This window comes from Leucoraja erinacea, chromosome 29 (assembly GCF_028641065.1).
Source record: "Leucoraja erinacea ecotype New England chromosome 29, Leri_hhj_1, whole genome shotgun sequence".
Lineage (NCBI taxonomy): Eukaryota > Metazoa > Chordata > Chondrichthyes > Rajiformes > Rajidae > Leucoraja > Leucoraja erinaceus.
Window position 1 is genome coordinate 13,595,866 of NC_073405.1, and position 24,492 is coordinate 13,620,357.

At 41.7% G+C, this 24,492-nt stretch overlaps 1 protein-coding gene across 9 annotated transcripts in view; it reads left to right on the forward strand.

Moving 5' to 3' along the window:
- Positions 1-24,492, forward strand: part of gatad2ab (GATA zinc finger domain containing 2Ab) — a 109,028-nt gene that overhangs the window by 32,876 nt on the left and 51,660 nt on the right. For all 9 annotated transcript variants that reach the window (XM_055658655.1, XM_055658649.1, XM_055658651.1 and 6 more), the window contains exon 2: positions 13,091-13,155. In XM_055658655.1, coding sequence (XP_055514630.1) covers positions 13,119-13,155 — 37 coding nt within the window. In that variant the 5' untranslated portion in view covers positions 13,091-13,118. The remainder of the gene's footprint in view (positions 1-13,090; positions 13,156-24,492) is intronic.

Sequence of the window (24,492 nt, forward strand, 5' to 3'; positions counted from 1 at the left end):
CCCATGGCACGTGTCCCAACTCACCCTGTCCCCCACAAAAAAGGCAGTTAAAGCCATCATTGGAGTCGTTTATAAACCTTTGTTTAGCAACTCTGATAAGGGTTATGAAAAACAGCGAAATGAGTTTGAGCTTCATCTGATTAGTTTTGCGAGACAGTAAGCCCCCCTCTTGTTCTTACTTCAGCAGTATCGAAGAATACTGTGTGGAATACTGTAACTTACCTCTCAGTCTCTGATTGTGGAATAGGAAGCAGAGAGCAAGGAATTGATACTCGAGCCACCAATACACAAATGGTGTTCCTGGTATTATGATAAGCTCACAATGTTATGGCTCCGTTTCAATGGATCAGGGAATGTTAATGATTAAAAATTAATGTCCAAGTAGATTTTTCCAAACATTTGAGAGGTAAGCCGTGAGACATACTTCCTAAATGGTAATGAAATATTAGAAGACAACCAGGAAAGATTGAAATGAGTCGGGTTTTTATCTTCCACCGCATAGATCATGGGATCATTTGTCATAAATGATGTTGGAGGTTCAACTGTAATACCCTAAAAAGACATTAAAAGTTTGCAAGGATATGAAGAAAGATCAGAAGAGCAGTCACTGCCATGCAGTTTTTCAGGGAGATGTCCAAGTTCAGGCCAATTGACCACCTACACATCCGAATGGTGGCAACGAGTGACTGTCGTGAGTTGAAGTGGGTGGAGTAAACATTTTTTAATTTGGTATTTATGGCATTCATTAAAAGAGTGCAATGGCTTTTTAATGTTGCATGCCTCATTTCATTGGGAGATTGACTGATTTCCACTTGGCCTGCAGGACTCAGGAAGTATAGGTCTGATTTTGTTGTATAATTACAACAACTTTAGGTTTAACTCTCTTGTACAATATGGATTGTTTTACATCCAAGAGTGATTGTAGAATGCCATTTTTCTAATCCCTTTATACATTAATCTGATCATGTCTCACTCACTGGTCACAGTCTGTCCCAGTTTCCCTTTCGCCACTACTCATTGTATATCTCCTATTACCGTATGCATTTATGTTTTTTCATTCACTCGCATTGCTGGCATTTATTACTCCTCCCTAAGTGATCCAGAACTGAATGAGGAGTTAAATGTAAAACACATTTGTTGGGCTTGGTGTTACATGTAGACTAACTATAGGTAAGATGGCGTCAGTGAACCAAAGGTATTTTTAACATTAGTCTGTGGCAACAGTGTCTGGGCTTGTAATTATATAAATCTGAGCTTAAAATCTTGAATCTAAATTCATGAACTTCCTTGGTGGGATTCAAACTCGTGTTTCTGCAACAATAGTCTAGAGCATGAGTGCTGGTCCATTAACCTACCCTACCCTGCCATGCTCCATGTTTAAGATGAAGGATAATGGATTGATGGAGATGAGGCATTTATTATCTACCCTTTCCCTTCTTCTTTGTTTCACAGCCAGTTTCTATCATTCCCCCAAAAATCTTTTGTTTGACTTGTTCAAATTTTGATCAACTCTGGGAGTTGTTTTGTCAATTGCAGGATTCTATTAGTATCTAACATACAACCAAGATACAAGTGTAGAATCACACAGCACGGAAACGGGCCCTTTGGCCCAACTCGTTTATATTGACCAAGAGGCCCCATCTAAGCTATTCCCGTTTTACCCAGGTTTGACCCTTATCACTCTAACGTCTCCTACCAATGTACCTGCTGAAGCAGTTGGTTGCATACTGTGTGGCTCACGGGTGAATGTGTTATTGCAGAGTACCTAGAGCTGCAATTTTGAGGAAAGCTTTTGTCTTTGCATGCTCACTTCCAAGTCGTCATCATCCAAGGTTTGGGGTTTTCTTCCTTGATACGGTAAAATAAAAATAAAACCTGCTAATATGATTTACAAAGTGCATCCATTTTTTTAAAGCAGAAGTAATCAAAGTTTACTAGGAGGAATAAAAATAATCACTTCAGGGCCATGTTGACTTAAAATTGATGAGCATAAAAACTCTAATATGTGTGAACATGTTTCCAAAACATCACACGGGAAGGCTACTGTGGCATTTAAAGGATTAAGTGCAGCCATTTTGTTTACTTTGTCAGTGGCTCTGTCAGTTAACCTCTCGAAACAGACTAGACTAATGAGGCTTTTCATCCAAAGGATTTTTGTAATTTGGTTGCTATTTCATTTTCTTTTTGAAGTCGCCTGAAAATTAGCTGTACATCACACTTGTGCCTGCGAATTATTTTTTGCATGCCTAGTGTATATACTAAAAGACACCAAACAAATACCATTTGTAGACCTGATGACAGGAGAAAAGAAAGATTAATTGATTTGGAGTATTGTTTGCAGTTCTGGTCACCACATCACAAGAAGGATGTGAAGGCTTTGGAAAGGGTGCAGAAGATGTTCACTGGGATATTGTCTGAATTGGGAGTGTATTAGCAACAAGGCGAAATGGGACAAACTTAATTGTTTTCTCTGGAGTGTTGGAGGCCGAGGAGCTCCCTGATAGATGTTTACAAGTTACGAGGCATAGACAGGGTAGAGGGTTAATCTTTCTTGTGAATATGTCCAGGACTAATGTCTGCAGTGTGGAGTTGGGGGGGAGGGGAGAAAGGTTGACTCGTGTCTGGGGGCGGGAGTAAAACCAGAAAGTCGGGGAAGGGTGCTTGAGCAAGGAGTTAGGGCAAAATGTAATCGTCCAGTGCAAGAACAGGCCTTTCTCCCCATTGTGTCCGTGCCGTTCAAATTAATCCCATCTGCTTGCACAGCCCATATCCCTCTGTTCTCTGCCTGTTCATGTATCTGTTCAATTGCATTTTGAATGTTACTATCATATCTGCTTCTACCCCCCTCACGTGGTAGTGAGTTCCAGGCACCTACTACGTTGTGTAAAAAAAAAGCCTCATTCTTCTTTTAACTTTGCCCCTCTCACCTTAAAGCAATGCCCTCTAGAATTTGACATTTCTACTCTGTCTACCTCATCAAAGATAGACACAAGAAGCTGGAGTAACTCAGCAGGACAGGCAGCAACTCTGGAGGAACATGCAGCAACTCTGGAGAGAAGGAATGGGTGACGTTTCAGGTCGAGACCCTTCTCCAGTCTGAAGGAGGTGGGTGGCCATGTTAGTGAAGAAGAATGCAATGATGCAAAAGAACAGTGGCTCAGCAAAATCATGTGGGATATCTTTACAGATGGGGCAAAGAAAGACCTGAAGTGTTTGAGGCAGAGCTGCCAAGTAGTACGGATGTTCTGTATTTTGTACGGAGATGTGATTAGAATGAGGATGTACGATTTTGTGTTGTTAAATACGGAATTTTAAACATGGAGTTCAGTTCAGTCTGAAGAAGGGTCTCAACCAGAAACGTCACCCGCTTCTCTCCAGAGCTGCTGCCTGTCCTGCTCCAGGTTTAAACAGAGCGCTGTCAGTTTAATGCGTGGGTATTTAAACAAAGCTCTGTGGGTTCTAAAACATATGTTAAGGTCCATAGCACTATGTGCTTTAAACATAGCGCTTTGGGTCACAGACTGTTCAGGAAAATTCTCGTATAACAATGAGTCTTTGGAATTCTCTTTCTCAGTGGAAGTTGAACCATTGATTATTTTTCAGGCAGTGGTAGAATTCTGGATAAACCTAGTGGTGAAAGGTTACCAGTGGGATTGAAGTTACATTGGGATTGGCCTTGATTTTACAGAACAGTGGATGGGCTCAAGTGGGAGTGAGGGAGGGATGGAGAGGGGAGAGAGAGAGAGAGGAGGGAAGGGAAGGAATAAGAGAGGGAGGGAAAAAAAAGGAAGGAGGGAGGGAGAGAGCGAGGGAGGGAGGGAGTGGGAGGCTTCCAAAATGGCTTCTACATCATCATCTGGTGCTAAAAGCAGAAAGCAGCCGTTCAAACAGCACTATACAAAGAGATGGCAATTAATGCACTGTCAAGTAAGGTGCGCATAAGACATGTCAGTTGGTAGCAAAGTTATGCATTCTTGTACTCTTACATGAGTATGACATTAAAAACAACATTTTTCAGCAAAATGGCACCGCATAAAAACACTGATTTCCTCAGCAAAATACTGATTTTCAGGTACTACAATACTGAAATAATCTGACAAAACTTGGCAGCTCTGTTGAGGGGTATCAGGAACCCTAGATAGTAATAGTAAATACTGTCGGGGATGGAGTAAACAGGAAATTGAAGACATGGGATTGGAGATAATAAACCAGAATAGATTAAGAATTGAAGGATGAAAAAGGGTACAACATGGGTGACTGGTTTGCACATAGATTGTTTAAACCAAATTGGCTGTAATATTGTGCTGGTTAGATCACTATGTTGAGAAGCTGACTGGAGATACAATTCTTCCTTAAGATGGAGAGTGAGGTAGTAGAATGATAATCTAGGATCCTGAATCTGAGCAAAGCCTCAGGATATTTACAAATATATTTTTTTCATTATATATATATATATATATATATATATATATATATTCATAAAATAAGCCTCTATTGTATCAATGTACTCTAGTTATCTATTGTTTCACCCACTGATCCATGCATACTCTTGACTTTCATTTCCCTCTTGTGTTGGTTAGCAATATATTTATTATACCCTTTATCCTATATCTGTACACTGTGGACAACTTCATTGTAATGACGTATAGTCTTCGCTGATTGGATAGCACTCACCAAAAAAGCTTTTCACTGTACCTTGGTACAAGTGACATTAATACACTAAAATACTTTGCTCAAAAGGTTGGTGTACAAAATTGAAGCACATGGGATTGGAGATAATAAAACCAGTATGGTTTAAGAATTGGGGGGAAGATATGAACCACAGAGTAGAAATAAATGGGTATTTTTCCGGCTGGTGTACAGGGCGCTCCATGAATCAACGTAAAGAGCAGTAACTGTTAGAAATACTCAACATTCTTCCACCTGAAACATTAACTTTGGTTTTCTTCCAACTTGTGTAAATCATGTTCGAGTTTCAGAGAAACATACAAAATTCTCACTGTCAGACTACCCACAGATGCAGTTTGACCTTCTGAGTATTTCCAATATTTGCTTTAGTTTGGATTTCCAGCTACTGTGAGTATTTTATTTTACACCTCAGGGAAATGGGTCCTGAATATTCACGATATTCATTGATTTGGATGTGGGGGCTAAATAAAACATCTCTTAGCTTACAGATGGCATAAAGCTGAAGTGGGGGTGGAGGGTGCAGAGGTGGCGAGCAGAATGCAAAGACAATAACATTGTTAAGGTGATAAATAGTTGCGCGGCAAATATGTTTTCAGTGCTATCGAGGCAGAGCATGCACTAGTACAACAGGTGATCCATCGTGCAGCCCCACACACGTTGACTCCATCTACACCTTGCACTGCCTCAGAGAAACAACCAATTACTACAAGTACTACTCAAACTAGCCCCCTTGAATCCGCTCCTCCATTGACTGAGATCATTGTAGATCTAGTTGCAGCCTCATTTCACATTCCCACCTACCACTTAACCATTCATTGCTTTGCTTATTATGGATTTATCTTCCTTCCACCATTTTTTGAGGAGGAGACTTCCAAAGATTCAGAATTCACAATTGTCTCTGTCAATGGTTACTCTATTTTTAAATAGTCTCCCCAAGTTTCAGATTCTCCCACTAAAGAAAACATCCTTGCCACATCAACCCTGTTATGGATCTTGTATGTTTCAATCAAGTCGCTTCTCACTCATCTAATTCCTGTGGATATTTAGCCTATCCTCATGAAATGATCTGCCCGTTTGAGATATGTACAGCAAGACTTCTTTGTAATGCTTCCAAAGTAGTGACATCCTTCCCTAAACAAGGAGTCCAATACTGTATGCAGTCTTATGGATGTGATCTCATCAAATCCTGTGTGACTGAAACATAACCTTCCTATTTCAGTATTCAGTTCCATTTAAACAATAAACAATAACAGTGTTCGTTCATCTAATTATTTACTGCACAGAATATTAGCCTTTTGCAAATCGTGCATATTGGTATTCCACGACCTTTGTTGTATGTTTTCCCACAACAGACCCCATTGCCAGTTCTTTGGCTATCCACTTCACCTATCTAAATCCCTTTCTAATATTCTAGTACCCTCTATGGAACTTACTTTCATATCTATTTTGTGTTGTCAGCAAGTTTAGTGACTGTCCCAAGAGTGCCTTTATCCAAGCCAAACTGTAAAAAGGTCCCAGCACCAATGCCTGTGGCACTCCACTCATTATATTTTACCAACCAGAAAGAAACATTTTGGGCTACTTTATTTCCTGTTACCTAATCTACTATCCATGCCATTATATGCCTTTCTACCCCACGTGCTCTTTATTTTCCACAATATCCTTTGCAGCATCTTATTAAATGCTTTCTGTAGCTTCACATGGAGTAAACCAAATTGGCAGCAGGCAAGTTACTGTGATGATGGGATCTCAAAAAAATAATCCCAGATGGATCTTCAACACGGCACTTCTGGCAGGATATGATTACAAACATTTCTTATCTGAAATGCTCATGTGCTGGCCCTGTCATCTTTGAGGACGAGGTAGTTTTGATGGGGGGAAATAATGGAAGGGTTACCAATTTAATTGTCTGTCTGCATTCATGGCTGGATGTGACAAGACCAGGTTTTGATCCTATCTTTAGGTTGTTGGGCTGCATCAGCGGGCATGCTAGAATAATTACTGCAGGTCGAAATCACAAATAAGCCGTATATGCAAGGATGGCCGGTTTTCTTCCCTGTTGTGAACGAGATGGGATTTTAGGACAATCCTGTTTTGTTTTATAATTTACTAATTGCATTACTAATAGTAAATTGTCATATTTTTAATTTCCATATTAATAAAATATAAGTTCTATAACTGTGATTCAAATCTCATTTCTGGATTGTTGGTCAAGTATCCAAGTTGGTCCTCCAATATCTGCAAAGTAACCAAGCCCATAGTTCTATTGCAAATCACTGTGGAAATATCCTCTGTCTTGCAACTTCTGTGTCACTGGAAGTAAATAACAGGCATTTCATGGTGCCTTTTACAAAGTTATATTTAATTCTTTCTTCAAGATAAAATTAATTTTCCTTCAAAGGCCTGTCCCAATCTGTTCCAACAAACCGCCTCATATCACAATTGAATCTTCATTGAAAAGGTAGGAGGATGGTAAGTTCTTAGAGGCTCCTCTGTCATTCATTGAGGTTATGATATCCTGTATCCTTATCCCATGCTTTAAGGGCCTATCCCACTTAGGCGATTTTTAAGGCAACTGTGGCGACAGTCACTGTTGCGGCGTGACGCCGGAAACGACAAGCTACATCAACCGGCGACACAATTCCTCGTGACTTGGGACGTCCACATACGACCTCACCTACGATATCTTTTAACCACACAGGCGACAACTTGCGACACCCGAAGTCAACCTACCTCCACCGGCGACAAGCTATGACCCTGTCGGTGACAAATGAAGACAACTGAATACTTCTCTTGACGCCGGAACTGTTGCCGGTTGACGTAGGTTGTTGCCAATGGAATTCACCGAGGTCATGACCCGGCGACAACCAACGTCACATGGCGACAACCTACGACAGCACCTACCACAGGAGAAGACAGGCAATGTCAAGCCCTTTGTCGCTGAGAGGTTTTGAACATTTCAAAATCCAGCGGTGACAAGAAATAAGTAACAACTCTTGAGGAGACCGCTCACGACAATGCAGGCGTCACGCCGTGACCATGTGGTGACAGCCTATTTTTCGGCTGTTCGGCTAAGTGGGACAGGCCTTAAACTTTGGCTTCAGTCCCTTTCTTCCTCACAACTTGAAAAAACACTTTCAATCCATGATCTATAATTCAATTAACAGCAGCGTTTGGTGGGTTTGTATTCAGATATCTTCCACTGTTTTTGAAGAAGCATTTCCCAAGTTCTCAAGAACAGCTTGGCTTTGTTTTTGCATTCCCATATTCTATACTTCTCCAGCAGTGGAACATCTATATAATGACCGTGTTAGAGCACGGCAGGAGTGGAAATGTTTGATTATTTTTCCCTGTCAATCAAACCGTTTGACCATATTCCTGTGACAGTGATTTTATGCACATTTTTTGTAACAATTCATGAGAACGTCAAATCTATGGAGTTCTACACTGCAAATGCTCTATTGTGAAGTGCATCTGAGTGGTTTTGGCCGAATCGAGGGGCATGGTGGTGGTCGGGAAAATGTTCTGTGGTAGTGTCACCTGTGAGCTGTGAATGGCAGACAGAGTTATGGTCTGTAGAGTTGCTCCTGTTTCTTGTGCTCGTATATTTAACTCCACCATCCTGACTATTCTACTGGTTGAAATGGCCTGATTTTGCACGGTGCGGGGGATGAGTCTATTTCGTCACTGGTCTGTGTGGCTTTGTTCCACATTCTGAAAGTAAGATGCTCCTGAGCATGCTCTGTGGGCTCATCCATCTTGCAAACTGCAGAAATCTTGTGATTTATCTTTATCCTTTATTATCTCTGAATGTTCTAATCACCTCATGTTTCAGCAACCTCAACAGTTTTGAATAAGAACAACATAGAACAGTACAGCGTAAGAACAGGCCCTTCGGCCCACAATATCTGTACTGAATATGGTGCCAAAACCAATTCCCATCTGCTACCGCATAATCCATATCCCTCCATTTCCTGCATATCCATATGCCTATCCAAAAGTGTCTTCAATTCCACTAGCGTATCTGCCTCAACCACCACTCCCGGCAGCGCACCCCAGGCACTTAACACCCTCTGTATAAAAATTCTCAACTATCTGAACTCAATTCAAAAATGTTCAATGCTTTTTGTTGTTTTTAAAACGGTTCCTCAAGAAGTGCATCTCTGTACACATGACAATCATAAGCCAATACTGAACTGTGCCATTCTTAACTGTTTCACCAGTGCAATGTTATGTTGATCCCCACATTATAAGTCACAATTGTACAGCATTTGCAATTGCACAAGACATTGGTGAGGCTGCACTTTTGTGTTCAGTTTTGGTCACCCTGCTATAGGAAATATGCTGTTGAACTGGAAAAAATGCAGAGAAGATGTACAAGGATGGTGCCAGGACTCAAGGCACTGAGTAGTAAGGTGAGGTTGGGCAAGATAGGATGTATATTTGGACTGTAGTAGACTGAGGGGTGATCTCAGAGAGATGTATAAAATCACGAGGCACATAGTCATGTAATTTTCCCAGGGCAGGTGAATCAAGAACTAGAGGGCATTGGTGTAAGTGAGAAGGAAAAGATGTGATATGAACCTCTTCACACCGAGCATGGTGGGAATATGGAACAAGCTGCCAGAGCAAATGTTTTGAGATACTTTCTGCATTGTGCACAGGTGGTGTGATCCCTGTATTGTAGTTCCCCCCCACCCCCATAATGCTGGGATCGCCAGTAGTGTATTGTACTTTCTCCTGATATTTTGTTCCAGTGAAGTCAATGTAACAACCAACATATTTCTACCCCATAATTCGTGAGTGCATGTGACCAGTGCCTGTCATGCTTGTCTTTCTATCCTACAAGAGGTTCATTGGGCCTTTTAAATTGTGGGGAGAAACATGCTTTCTTGCTGGGTCACTGGCTACTGTGCTGCCCAGAGACAGCAAGTATTTGTGGTTTGGTCTAACAATGGCTTTGTGTTGTGACTGTATTCTAGTTGTCTAAATATATCCAGCATTCCAGGCTGTTAGTCTCTTGTCGTAACCGCCACACCCTTGTACCCATAGTAATTCTCGAACATGCCACTAAATCGTGGAACAGAAGACACAAGATCAAAGTTTTGGCCCTTTCCTGATTTCTATTGCAAAGAGAAGGATATTGAATTATGTGAGGTAAGGGAAAGTAGCTATGGAAACTATGAGATTCAAAGAAGAGGAAGTACTGACACCTTTGAGAAATATAAAAGTGGATAAGTCTCCAGGTCCGAACAGGATATTCCCTAGGACATTGAGGGAAGTTAGTGTAGAAATAACAGGGGCTATGACAGAAATATTTCAAATGTCATTAGAAACGGGAATAGTACCGGAGGATTGGCGTACTGCGCATGTTGTTCCATTGTTTAAAAAGGGGTCTAAGAGTAAACCTAGCAATTATAGACCTGTTAGTTTGACGTCAGTGGTGGGCAAATTAATGGAAAGGATACTTAGAGATAATATATATAAGCATCTGGATAAACAGGGTCTGATTAGGAACAGTCAACATGGATTTGTGCCTGGAAGGTCATGTTTGACTAATCTTCTTGAATTTTTTGAAGAGGTTACTTGGGAAATTGATGAGGGTAAAACAGTGGATGTTGTATATATGGACTTCAGTAAGGCCTTTGGCAAGGTTCCTCATGGAAGGGTGGTTAAGAAGGTTAAATGGTTGGGTATTAATGGTGGAGTAGGAAGATGGATTCAACAGTGGCTGAATGGGAGATGCCAGAGAGTAATGGTGGATGGTTGTTTGTCAGGTTGGAGGCCAGTGACTAGTGGGGTGCCACAGGGATCTGTGTTGGGTCCACTGTTGTTTGTCATGTACATCAATGATCTGGATGATGGTGTGGTAAATTGGATTAGTAAGTATGCAGATGATACTAAGATAGGTGGGGTTGTGGATAATGAAGTAGATTTTCAAAGTCTACAGAGAGATTTATGCCAGTTGGAAGAGTGGACTGAAAGATGGCAGATGGAGTTTAATGCTGATAAGTGTGAGGTGCTACATCTTGGCAGGACAAATCAAAATAGGACGTACATGGTAAATGGTAGGGAATTGAAGAATGCAGGTGAACAGAGGGATCTGGGAATAACTGTGCACAGTTCCCTGAAAGTAGAATCTCATGTAGATAGGGTGGTAAAGAAAGCTTTTGGTGTGCTGGCCTTTATAAATCAGAGCATTGAGTATAGAAGTTGGGATGTAATGTTAAAATTGTACAAGGCATTGGTAAGGCCAATTCTGGAGTATGGTGTACAATTTTGGTTGCCTAATTATAGGAAGGATGTCAACAAAATATTGTATTGTATTGTATATCTTTATTGTCATTTCCTGAGTATTCACATACCCAGAGGAAACAAAAAAACATTGCTCAACCAGTGCCCATTCAGTGTGCATTAAAAATAAATAGAAATAAAAATACATATATCATGAACAAATTTAACACTCTACTAAACATTCAACAGGCGTTCCGATCGGCAGCGGCAAACAGTGGCTCTGCTGCAGTGTGTCCAGGCTGGTGGTTGGTGCGCGATACTTTGGCAGGGGGCAAAGTCCATTTAGCAGTCTTCTAGCCTGTGGGAAGAAGCTGAGGAGCATCCTGCTGGTTTTGCAGCTAATGCTCCTGTACCTCTTCCCAGATGGCAGGATGGAGAAAATGTCATGCGATGGGTGGTAGGGGTCTTTGATGATGGAGATGGCTCTGTTGATACATCTCTTCCTGTATATGTCCAGCAGGAAAGGGAGTGGAGCACCAATAATCATGCTGGCGGTCTTCACAATCCTGTCTAGTTGGTGCCATTCGTACGCCTTGCAGCTCCCGAACCAGGAAGTGATGCCGTAGGTCAATGTGCTCTCGATTGGCCCCCTATAAAAAGTCCGTAGGTGTGTAGTGGGGAGACCTGCTTTACGTAGTCTTCGGAGAGGGTGTAGTCGCTGCTGGGCTCTCTGGGCTAATAGAGAGTAAAGAGGAGATTTACTAGAATGTTGCCTGGGTTTCAGTAACTAAGTTACAGAGAAAGGTTGAACAAGTTAGGGCTTTATTCTTTGGAGCGCAAAAGGTTAAGGGGGGACTTGATAGAGGTCTTTAAAATGATGAGAGGGATAGACCGAGTTGACGTGGATAAGCTTTTCCCACCGAGAGTAGGGAAGATTCAAACAAGGGGACATGACTTGAGAATTAAGGGACTGAAGTTTAGGCGTAACATGAGGGGGAACTTCTTTACTCAGACAGTGGTGGCTGTGTGGAATGAGCTTCCAGTTAAGGTGGTGGAGGCAGGTTCGTTTTTATCATTTAAAAATAAATTGGATAGGTATATGGACGGGAAAGGAATGGAGGGTTATGGTCTGAGCGCAGGTATATGGGACTAGGGGAGAATACGTGTTCGGCACGGACTAGAAGGGTCGAGATGGCCTGTTTCCGTGCTGTAATTGTTATTTGGTTATTGCTCTTTCGTAGGTTGAGTTCCTAGAAATAGTCAATTTCCATAGGAAGAAACTCCATCTGCATGTGCATCAAGAAATACAATGAGGAAAAAAAATATTGTGTCTCAAATATTTGGGTGGTTTGTGAATTCTGTAATAACGAATTTCATAACCCAATTGGCGGTAAAGTGGGGACCATCTGCTATGTCTACAAGAGAAGGTCAAATGCTAAGTATTTAGCTGTGCGATTCACTGTCCATGGCTACATGCCTTTTTACCATCTACAAGACACATCAAGGTAGTAATAATTTTCAGAATTTTTTTTGATGTGTTTGTATTTCCTGAAATTTTTATTTTTTATTTAAATTTATGTATTTTCAGTGGGAAACTATTCAATCGGGAGTGTAGTGCCCTCAAAGATTGGACTTAAACCATTGTCTCTTAGAGATTCTATTTGAACACTTTTTATATTGGATTGAATCAGTTCAGATTTTGCAAAGAGTGCCTCCCTGTGGAGCCATTTGACCAAGCTTATGGATAACTATTTCAATAATGTGCTCCCAAATGACCGATTACAGAGTTCTTATGTAAGCATTTAAAACCTTAGACAATTTGTGCAAAGGAGGCACTGCATGGAGTTGCTAGGTCCCAAGTTTGATTCTTGATCTGCATCCAATTAATTTAGAGTTTTTCATTTGGTCGTATGGTCCAATCTAGTCAATAACTAGTCATTCAAGTTGGGTTATCTATGCAAGGATCGGATTGTGTACTCTTGCAATGCTGTTGTAACTGGAACTGAATCTCAAAATTAGTAAGAAGGAGGCCCCTTCCACTGAAAAAATTGAGTGTTTAGGGTAAAAAAAATAATCTTTCTTTTGTATTTTCGCCTTTTATTAACAATCTGCAAAAGGGAAAGTTGCATATGAACTATGAAACTAAATAATGTTTTTCTCTCACCAGGAGACACTTTGAAAGTCAAGGCCCTTTCATGGAAGAGATGACTATGGCTCTTCAAGACTTAACAGGTGATCTTTGAGCATATGCGCATGTGTGTTTTACAAAAATTCAGCTAAACATGTGATAACTGAAAATTTATTTTGCAATTGCCAAGGTTCTATCGCCTCACTGTGTTTACTTCATTTTTTGTATGCTATGCAGTTAATATTTCTACTCAATTTTTAATGCCAGAAAATAAATAGGTATGATCTAATAGCCTTTACTGAAGTGACCAAGAATGAGAATTAAATATACTCTATTTAACTTTTAGAGGAGATGGATAAACTGGAAAAATAGGAGTAACCCTGGGCATAGGGCATAATATAACAAATCTTAGCTTAGAAAATGAAATAGAATTAGTTGAGCTACAACTATGAAATAATTAACGACCAAGGAGATTAGTGAGAGTTGTCTGTAGGGCATAGTACAAATCAAGTAATTAGAGGTGCATGCAATTCTTCAAAGCAATCTTAGCTCTAATAGTAAAGATGAATTCATGGAATGTGTAAGAGATGGTTTTCTCTATCAGTATGTTGAGGAACCAGCAAGGGAACAGGCTATTTCAGATCTATCTTGGCATTGAGGGAAGGTTAATTAATAAATGGTTCAGCTACAGGTCAGTGCAGAGATCTCTGGATGAGGAGACCAAGTGTAATTTCAAGGGTAAAATCTACAAAGTTAAATGCCAGTATGGGCCGTGAGGAGTTTGTGCAAAAGCTAAAAGATCAGCTGTAAATTAATAACGGCATTGCAAATGGAATATAATGTGGCAAAATTGAGAGATTACCCACCTTAGTAGAAGTGAAACCCAGAAAAGTATTTATTTAATGGTGAGAGATTGAAAGTTGTTGATGTTTCAAAATTTCACGGTCAGTTTATTGCCACATGTACCAATTAAGGCACAGTGAAATTCGAATTACCATACTAAAAAAAAAGTAACAAGACACACAACTACATAAAAGTTAACATAAACATCCACCACAGTGGATTCCCCACGTTCCTCACTGTGATGGAAGACAATAAAGTCTAATCTTCTTCCTCTTTATGTTCCCACGGTTGGAGCAGTCGAACCATCCGCAGTAGGAGCGATCGAAGCTCCCTCGTCCGGGCGATCGAAGCTCCCGCGATCGGGGCGGTCAAAGCTCCCATGGCTTGGAGTTCCCAAATTTGGTCTCTAACCAGCGTATGCGAGCTCCATGATGTTAAAGTCTGCAGGCTCCGCGTTTGGAGCTCCCAAAGTTGATCCCCGACAGGGATCGCGAGCAAGTCCACGATGTTAAGTCCTGCAGACTCCGGCAATTGGAGCTCCCAAAGTTGGTCTCCAGCAAAGGCCGCCAACTCCTTGATGTTAGGCCGCAGTGTGGACAGAGATACGATACGGGAAAAAAATCGCACCTGCGTCGAGGTACGAGATTTTAAAAAGTTTCCCCCAAACCCCCACCACCCACCACATCAAACAAGCTAAAGAACACCAAAACATACATTTAACACATACTAAAGAAACAACAGAGAAGGGACAGACAGACTGTTGGCGAGGCAGCCATTACTGGCAGCACCCGGTGGTGATGTACAGGAGGACCTGTGTATCCTTGTAAAGCAATCACTGAAGCTTAGCTTGCAGATAATACCAACAGTAACCAAACCAAAACGTTACCTTTAGTGTAGTTTATTATTGTCACGTGTACCGAGGTACACCAAAAAACATTTTTGTTGCATGCTATCCAGTCAGCCGAAAGACTGTACAAGATTATAATCAAGCCATCCTCAGTATACAGATATAAAATAAGGGAATAAAATTTAGTGCAAGATAAAGTCCAGTAAAGTCAGATCAAAGATTGTCCGAGGGTTTGAATGAGGTAGATGGTAGGTCAGAACCACATTCTAGTTGGTGATAGGATGGTTCAATTGCCTAATAACTGCCATGAAGAAACTGTCCCTGAATCTGCAGGTATACATATTCACCCTTTTGTGCCTCTTGACTGATGGGGGGAAAAAAGATTGACTGGGGTGAGACTCATCCTTGATTATTCTGGTGGGCTTGCTGAGGCAGTGTGAAGTGTAGATGGAGTCAATGGAAGGGAGGTTGGTTAGCTTGATGGTCTGGGCTACATTAACAAATTTGCACTTGGACTTTTTTTTTTGAAAACCATCATCTGCAGTTCCTTGTGTCAATAAAATCAACAGTATGTTAGTCTTTATTGCAAGAGGATTCATATACTTACAAGAATAAGACATCTAGCTGCAATTATATAGGGAACACTACTACTAGAGTACACATCTGATGTCACCACCATCTGTCGATTGTGCTCGTAATAGAGGAAGTGCAGGTTAGGTTCACCAAATTGATTCCGGGGACTGGGGAGGGTTGTTTGAGAAGAGATGAGGCAGACCAGGCCAATAAACTCCCAGCATAATAAATCTTTGTAATTATCTGTCCATGAGGGCAGTGAAGTCTCATTTACGGAGTATCTTTAGAACAGAGGCTAAAAAGCTTTTGGATATTAAGGGAATTAGGGAATATGGATTTGTGCAAGAAATTGTGCTGAATTAAACTCACAGCCATGATCTAATTGAATGATGGTGCAGATGCAAGGGCCAAATATTCTACTTCTAGTTGTGCTCTTCCGCCACCTCCAACTGATTCCCACCACTAGCCATATTTTCCCATCTCCACACCTTTCCGTAGAGAACCCTCTAAATCCCTGGTTAACTCATCCCTTCCCACCCAAACCACCCCATCCCCAGGTACATTTCCCTGCAACCGCAGAAGATGCAACACATGTCGCTATACCTCCTCCCTCGACTCTGTCCAGGGACCCCGACAGTCCTTTCAGGTGAGGCAGAGGTTCACTTGTACCTCCTCCAACCTCATCTACTGTATCCCTTGTTCAAGATTTGGACTCTTATACATCGGCAAGACCAAACACAGACTGATGTTCGTTTAGCGGAACACCTTCACTCAGCCTGCCTGAGCGCACTTTAATTCTCCTTCCCATTCCTACACAGAGCTTTCAGTCCTCGGTCTCCTCCATTGTCAGAGTTAGGCTAAACGCCAAATGGAGGAACAGCATCTCATATTTAGCTTGGGCAGCTTACCACTTAGTGGTATTAAGATTGATTTATCTCACTTCAGGTAGCCCGGCATTCCCTCTCTATCTCTCTCTCTCTCTCTCTCTCTCTCTCTCTCTATCCATCTCTCACCCAAGTCGCACTAGCTTCTCATTTTCACCCTACAACCCGCTTACAATGGTTCTTCGTTGCTTTTTTGCATATCTTTCATTTATTGTTCTTTATCTCTTCACATCAAAGTCTATATCTCTCGTTTCCCTTATCTCTGACCAGCCCCCGAAACGTCACCCATTCCTTCTCTCCAGAGATGCTGCCTGTCCCGCTGAGTTACTCCAGCTTTTTGTGTCTACAATTATTCCACACTTCTAATTCACAATTTTGCTTGTGCAAACAAGAAACTGCCAATGCTGGTGTACAGAAAAAGACACAAAATGCTCTCACCGGCTCAGGGGGCATCTCTGAAGAGCATGGATAGGTGACGTTGCGTGTCTGCATGCTGCATGATCTGCTGAGTTACTCCAGCACTTTGTGTCACACTTTCACATATTTGGTGGTGTGACACTGCCCTGAGGTGTAAATCTCAACACCTCGCCCTTAAAGTGGCTGTCTGGACCCGAAGTTGCTGTATTTGTGAATAGGAGCTACTTGAGGAGTACCATTGTTGATGGCTTCAATCACCCATGTTCCACACACAGTCTGGTTCAGGGCAATGAAAATGTCCTCATTCTTCAGGGAACGGGGGTTCCCCTCCACTACCATAGATGAGGCTCTCACCAGGGTCTCTTCAATACCACGCAACACTGCTCTCTATCCCCATCTCCCCCCCCACTCGGAACAAGGGCAGAGTCCCCCTCGTCCTCACCTTCCACCACACTAGCCGTCACATACAACAAATAGTCCCCCGTCATTTTTGCCACCTCCAACGTGACCCCACCACCAGCCACATCTTCCCATCTCTCCCCATGTCTGTTTTCTGCAAAGACCACTCCCTCCATAACTCCCTGGTCAATTCTTCCCTTCCCAACCTCACCACCCCCTCCCTGGGCACTTTCCCTTGCAACCGCAAGAGATGCTACGCGTGTCGCTTTACATCCCCCCTCGACTCCATTCAAGGACCCAACAGTCGTTCCAGGTGCGACAGAGGTTTACCTGCACCTCCTCCAACCTCATCTATTGCATCCGCTGCTCTAGATGTCAGCCTATCTACATCAGTGAGACCAAGCATAGACTTGGCGATCGTTTCGCTGAACACCTCCGCTCGGTACGCATTAACCAACCTGATCTCCCTGTGGCTCAGTACTTCAACTCCCCCTCCCATTCCGAATCCGACCTTCCTGTCCTGGGCCTCCTCCATTGCCAGAGTGAGCACCACAAGAAACTGGAGGAGCAGCACCTCGTATTCTGCTTGGGCAGTCTGCAACCCAGTGGCCTGAACATTAACCTCCAATTTCCGGTAGCCCTTGCTGTCTCCTCAGCTCTCCCTCAGCCCTCTGGCTCCTCTTCCTTTCTTCTTCCCGCCCTGCATCAGTCTGAAGAAGGGTTTTGGCCTGAAACGTTGACTATTTCCTTCGCTCCATAGATGCTGACGCACCTGCTGAGTTTCTCCAGCAATTTTGTCTACCTTCGATTTTCCAGCATCTGCAGTTCCTTCTTGCACACACAGTCTCCAGGACAGCAACTAAGAATTAACGCCAAGGAATGAAATGGGTTATTTATTAAATACGTATGTCTCCAGAGATATAATTTGTTGCATCCTACTCATTGGTTGAAGAAGGCTACGGTGTTCTATGTGTATGATGATGATGATGATGATGAGGTGCAATCATGGATTGAATAAAAACTGTTAAATAAGCTCTTTATACAAAATATCTCGTGCATTGTTTTTTTTTTGGCTGCTGCCTGGCACTTGTAACTCTCCATTGTTGCTGCACCTGGGAAACGTGTTGTTTGAACTAGGCTGTTCCAAGTTCATGAAGGCACATTATGAATTGTTGGGTTGTTGCCATTGGGAATTGGAAAGGCAGTGGCTGGAATCAGCTGCCTCTGAGATTTTTGGATTTTGTAATTTATTAAAATTTCCACAGGCCGTTTCTATCTGGTTGATTCTCTAGTTCTATTTTCCCAGGATATATATGATAACAAACGATTTAAAACAAAATTCCAGTTGTGGGCCTACAATCTTAAAGGGGTCCGTCCTGTAGTCCTTGTTGCATGAGGAAAGGCCTTGAAGTTACTCGTCACATGCTTATTCCACTTCTATCAAAATAATCTGAGCTTTCATTGGGCAATTAATTGTGTCCCCCTCCTCTGAGTGTGTTGCATGAATAAAAATGTGTTATGGTAAAAAAAATTCCACTGTTGGTATAATGCCTGTCATGTTGTTCAGTGTATGGTTGAGAGAGGGGCACATGAGAGGAAGAAAAGGAAAATGGATGAGTTCAGCTTTGTTCATCGCTGACGTATTTTCATTTCTTGACCTTTGCTTCATTTAATATTTTAGAAACTGGGGGTTAGCTATCGAGACTTTGTTTCTCTGTCAGGTCTGGTGATGATCTTTCTGCTGAGATTTGGTCTCACTGTCTCATTTTCTCCCTCAGTGTGTCCGATTTTTGCCACTCTTCCTTCCCTATCTCATTCCCTCTTTCACTCCTTTCACAATATCCTGCCACCATACTGTCCCTTGCCCTTGTTCAGGCCTCATTATTCCCCGGTACGCTTCCCACCCCACCCCAAGCCTTCCTATCTCCTTTGCCATTTGTTTTCAGTGTTCAAGTCGTGTTTTTGTTGTCAAATGTTTCGAAACTGAACAATGAAATTATTTCTTGCAGCAGCTCAACAGATATGTAAACATAGTACATTGTAAACACCATAATAAACAACAAGAAAGTTCAGTGTATATATATATATATATCTTAAGTCTAATTAGTTCAGAGCTTATTTGGAGTTTGTAGTGCTTAATAGCCTGTTGGCTGAAGGATCTGATCTGATCAGATTTTGAGATTGATTTAATTGAATCAAGGAATTTATAAGTATGGTCAATGAGAAACATAATTGTCACATCCACCAGATCGCAATGGTTTACAGTGGGTTTCCATGTGAAAGGATAGCCGCAATGGCACCATCTTTTGTTCATTGATTTAATGTTGTATCTGAGATTCATGACCATTGAAAATGTCTTAAAGTCTTCAGTAAACACAAGGTAGCTGAGCTTTTTGCAAGTTGCAGTCCATTGTTCAGTGAGATGAGCCTTTCCAAAAGGAAAGTCTGTGGTTTTATCATCTTTATTTGATGTTAGATTCTTAGGAAAGAGGCAAGAAAATGTTTTAATTAATGCTCAACTTCCATGAGTTTTCTCCTCCTGACAAAACTATGTAAATCAAACACATTTCCTATTCCCATTTTGTTGTGTGATTTCCAATATCATTCCAGCTTTTTCTTGTCCCTCTTTGTGGGCTGGTTTGGAGACCTGTTGAGTACAGGATTGTGTTCACCAAAGAGGTCCACATTTGAGATCCTATAACATGACACATGCACAGATTTGCCTCGATGATGAAAAGCAACTTCAGTGAAATATCAGGCCAGCTGCCCCGGATTAATTTTGGACTGCTGTTTTGAGGACAGAAACTACTTTCTTTCTTTTTAAACAACTCACAACCTCTCACTGATATTGATGTTCATAATATTAACTTTTTAATGCTGTTATTTACATATTTTATTTTTGTTTCTAAATTCAACCCTATGTAATAACCTTTGAAAATCAATGAACTGTAGATGCTGGAAATCTAAAATATGCCTGAAACATAAATCTAAACAATTATTTTTGTATGTTAATAAGGCATCCACAATAGACAAGTTATCTTTGACCCTGAAGGACTGCTTAAGAAGAAGACAACTTCTTTGTTTATTATTACAGTGTCGTCTTTGTTCAGATTGTACTGGGAAAATGTATCATACAAGTTAACACCATTCCTGATAGCTGATTGTGGAAGGTTGTATGTTCTGATAATATGATGTTTAATTTGTTAATTTACCATTGATGGCAAACTGCTTAGAAGCAAGGCTTCTAAAACTGATTCTCACTCAAATACATCCAACTCTTAAAGTTGCATTTGCCGGGCAAAATGTGTCCCTTTTTTTTTGGCAAGCGGATAAAGGCGATGAATCTAATTTGACTGCATTGTTGCCTGACTTTGTTTGATAAGAAGAATCACAAACCAGATTGTTCCACATTATGCTAAGTTAATGGTAACCTTCCCAAGTGCAAAGTAAGCATTGTTTTAAAGTCAGTGTGCATATCCACATGTCTTTCTGTTGTGTGCGTGTGTGAATATTTGCTCACGTTTCTATAGTCAGCATGTGCACGTACAGTCACATGTCTTTCACATGTCTCTGAGTTCAGGAGAAGGCCAGACACAAAATGTTGGAGTCACTCTACGGATCAGGCAGAATTCTCTAAAGAAGGGTTTGTACGTTCTCCCCGGGACCATGTGGATTTTCTCAGAGTTCTTCAGTTTCCTCCCACATTCCAAAGACGTAGAGGTTTGTCGGTTAATTAAATTGGTATAAATGTAAATTATCCCTAGTGTGTGTAGGATAGCGTTAATATGCGAGGTTTGCTGGTTGGCATGGTCTCGGTGGGCCGAATGGCCTGTTTCAGCACTGTATCTCTAATCAAAACTAAATTTTGAATTTTGGGGTTGTCTACCCCAGGAGACTATGTAGGCAACATTTTTGGACATTTGAGGCCAAGGTGTACTGATGTTTGCACTCGGGGTACTGATGGCAAAGGCTAATGTTCAAGGTCCAGAGCAGATATATTCTCTGGGGTTTGTTAGTTAATCTAACTGGTAGTCTGAGTTAGTCTGGATGAGGTGATGAGAGTTGAATTGTCAAGTCATTGCATATTCCTATATATTGATTGTAGAGATCATTGGATTTACATATTTGATTTGTCTTCCAATTTTAATATAATAAATGACAAATATGCTATGCTGCTCCATCTGGTTATTTTGATTAACTTTAGCCATTCACTTTTCATTTTATGGAGGGGAGTGATGATGCTACTCTCCTCAAGTTTCTAACTCTTCTGTAGTCTTGTGTGTTCACAGAGAATGATCAAAAAGCTTCCAAAATAAACAGTAGTAGGGTGTACAGTCGTGCATGGTCAACCCTTCAATAAGTTCATGCCTAATCTTGTAGCTCCACTTTCCTGTGCTAACATCCATATGCCTTGATTTCCTTAATATCTAAAAATCTATTGATTTATTTCTAGAATTAATCAGCAACTGAGCCTCCACAGCTTTCTTGGGCAGAGAATTTCAATGATTCAGTAACCGCTAGGAATGCTTTCTGAGCACTTGGCAAAGTACCACTGTCATGTAACTGAGTAGAGGTGACATGGTGGAATGACTTGTTTTTCTCCACATTTGTTATAAATTGGAGATGTTATCACCCAAAGATCAAAATGAATGTTGGACTGAGTCCTGTTTACGTTGGAGTACATATCTTTATCTGCGTAAGTGTTCTTAACTCAGGTCAAACTGATAAGTACATTCATGCAGTGAGAAGCTTGTTCTTCCCTACTATCGAGTCAAATCATACTATACACTAGTAAAATAGATCCTCTTCTGGAACAGCAAACCGAGTCACCAGGTTCCGGTGTCATTTTGCAACTTCCAAATCTCCAAAAGCTCCACTCTTGGCCTGAGGATATGTGCAATTTTCTATCTTTGCACTTTAAGGCCCAGTGCCAATGTGATGAAATTGGGGTCTGCCTGGCACAGCACAATATCCTTGGCTCCTATCACCTCGTTTCGTGTAATTGCCACTGGCTACACTCGATCTGCTCACCGGGTGTTATTTGGCCTCCAGGGGTCACCCCAATGCTACCCTGCACCAAGGCCACTCTGCCCCGCTCTCCAAGCCCGTTATGGATTTGGTTTGGCTGCTTTCCGAGAGTGTGGGATGAGAGTTCGCAGCATCCGAATCTCCCCTTCCATCACCGCCATTCTGGGCTGAAGTATTCCAGTTTGTAATAGTGCTCTAAACAGTTTGACATCTGCAGAAGAAATTCGCAGCCAGGGGTCCAGATCTCCGATGGTGGTGATAAAACCAGCAGTGGCAGATTATTTTGTGTTATAATGAACTAGAAGTGCACGTGTTGTTGATTGTGAGGGAAGAGGCATGGCAGAGGGAGCAGGAAAGGCATGGGTGGTTGTGGAGCTGAGGAAAGAAAATGAATTGCATCACCCTCTTGATAGGAGAATACATTTCACAAATTTATGCAATTTCCAAAGGTGGGAGTGGTCCGCAAAAGTTTGACCCCAAATTTTCAAATGCCTGCCTGTCCAACAACCCTAGCCCAAAATGAGTCATCCATTTAGTTTTTAAAGTGCTATAGTTGAATGAAGGTGGCTTTATATGCAGCTGTTGTACGAGTATCATGTTCTACCAGGATTGGGGACACTTGTACAGTTGCAGAATATATCTTGGTATTGTGTCTGGCATCAGATGGAGAGTTTGGGTGGGTGGGTGAACATGTGTGCGCACAGGTACCTCTGCATGAGTGCCTCCATACACATTCGGACAGCTTGTTTTGATGCACTCCTCACTATGTGGGTGGATGTGTGCACTATGTGAGGGCATTTATAAGTATGCAGCATGTGAAGGGTTAACAGCACTCGGCTGCCATCTGGAGCCAGTTCAGTCTGGTTCTCTGGAAGGTTCTTTGTGTGTTGACTGGCATTGTGGGAAGAGTCATGTGTGAGGCCAAGTGATGTCATGGGATCAGATGTGACTCAGCCATTTATCAGATGTGTGCAGGTACTCGGAGAGTGACTCTTCCGCTGCTGGCCTGGCAAAGATTATCTCGCCAAGTTTAGTGAGACTGAAGTTAGCCCATTTATATCCAATTGAATATGGTGAAAAATTTGCTGAAAAAGTGAGGATTTTTGATGTAAAAATAATGCTTAATGTTTCTTCTTTGAATGGGGACAAAAGTTACAAAACTGAGTTTAATAATGTACTTCTATACTGGTTTTGACGCTGCAATGACCTGGTCAGAAGGCTTTTCTCTCGGGACATTTTCTTGCACCCATCTTACTTCTGCCTGCCTGCTCGCCCCCCTCCCCCACAGACTGACAAAGTGCTGGTCTGTTCCCGAGTGTGTCTCCACACCTCAGCCAGAGTGAAGATCCTTAGCAAAGATGTTCTGGGGCTGGTAGGGACTGCCTTTTATTGGCTACCTCCATTGATACACCAGAGGTTGCTTTCCTGGAAGTAAATAGTCCCAGTTGATGCTCACCCTACGATAAGAAATATGCTTTTAAGCTTGAAAGAGTGCAGTGAATGGAACACAAGGAACTGGAGATAGTTATAAAGTCATTCAGCAAGGAAAGGGGGCCTTCAGCCCAAATGGACCATGCCGACCAAGATGTTGAAATCTTGTGTAAAACAGTGCTGGAGGAACTCTGGGTCAGGCAGCATCTCTTGAAGGAATGGTCAATGACGTTTCGGGTTAGGGCTCTTCAGAGCAGAGTGCAGAGAAGATTTACAAGGATGTTGCCAGGACTCGAGGGCACGAGCTATGTAGGGAGAGGTTAGGCAGGCTACTACTTTATTCCTTGGATCCCAAGAGACAGAGCCGTGATCTTATAGATATAGAAAATCATGAGTAAAACAAATAGGTTGAATGCACAGTGTTTTTCCCAGGGATGGGCAATCAAGAACTGGAGGGCATAGGTTTAAAGTGAAAGCTATAATAGGAACCTGAGGGGCAACTATTTCACACAGAGGATGATGATGATCTGCAAGAGGAAATAGTTGACGCAGGTACAATAACAAAATTTAAAAGACATTTGGACAGGTGCACAGATAGGAAAGGTTGAGGGATATGGACCATAAGTGGCAGGTGGGACTAGCTTAGATGGGGCATCTTGCTCAGCGTGGATGTGTTAAACCAAAAGTCTTCTTTCCATGCCGTATAACTCTGAAATTCGTTGTCGTTTTGTGTTTCCTCCTCCTTCACTCTTCACTTTAATCTGCCCAGTACGTGCTGTCAGACCAAGAGGAATTTTGAATCCTGATCTGAGGAAGAGGTTGTTCTGTTAAATTGATGTAATTAATTTCATTTATTTCAAAGTTGTGTGCTATGAAGGCTGTTATGTTTTTAATTGTAGAAATGCCGGTGGTCAGAATTAGAACACACAACAGCACAGGGACAGGCCCTTCAGCCCATGATGTCTGTGTTGAACATGTCAAACTAAACTAAGTCCTTTTGCGTGCACATAATCCATATC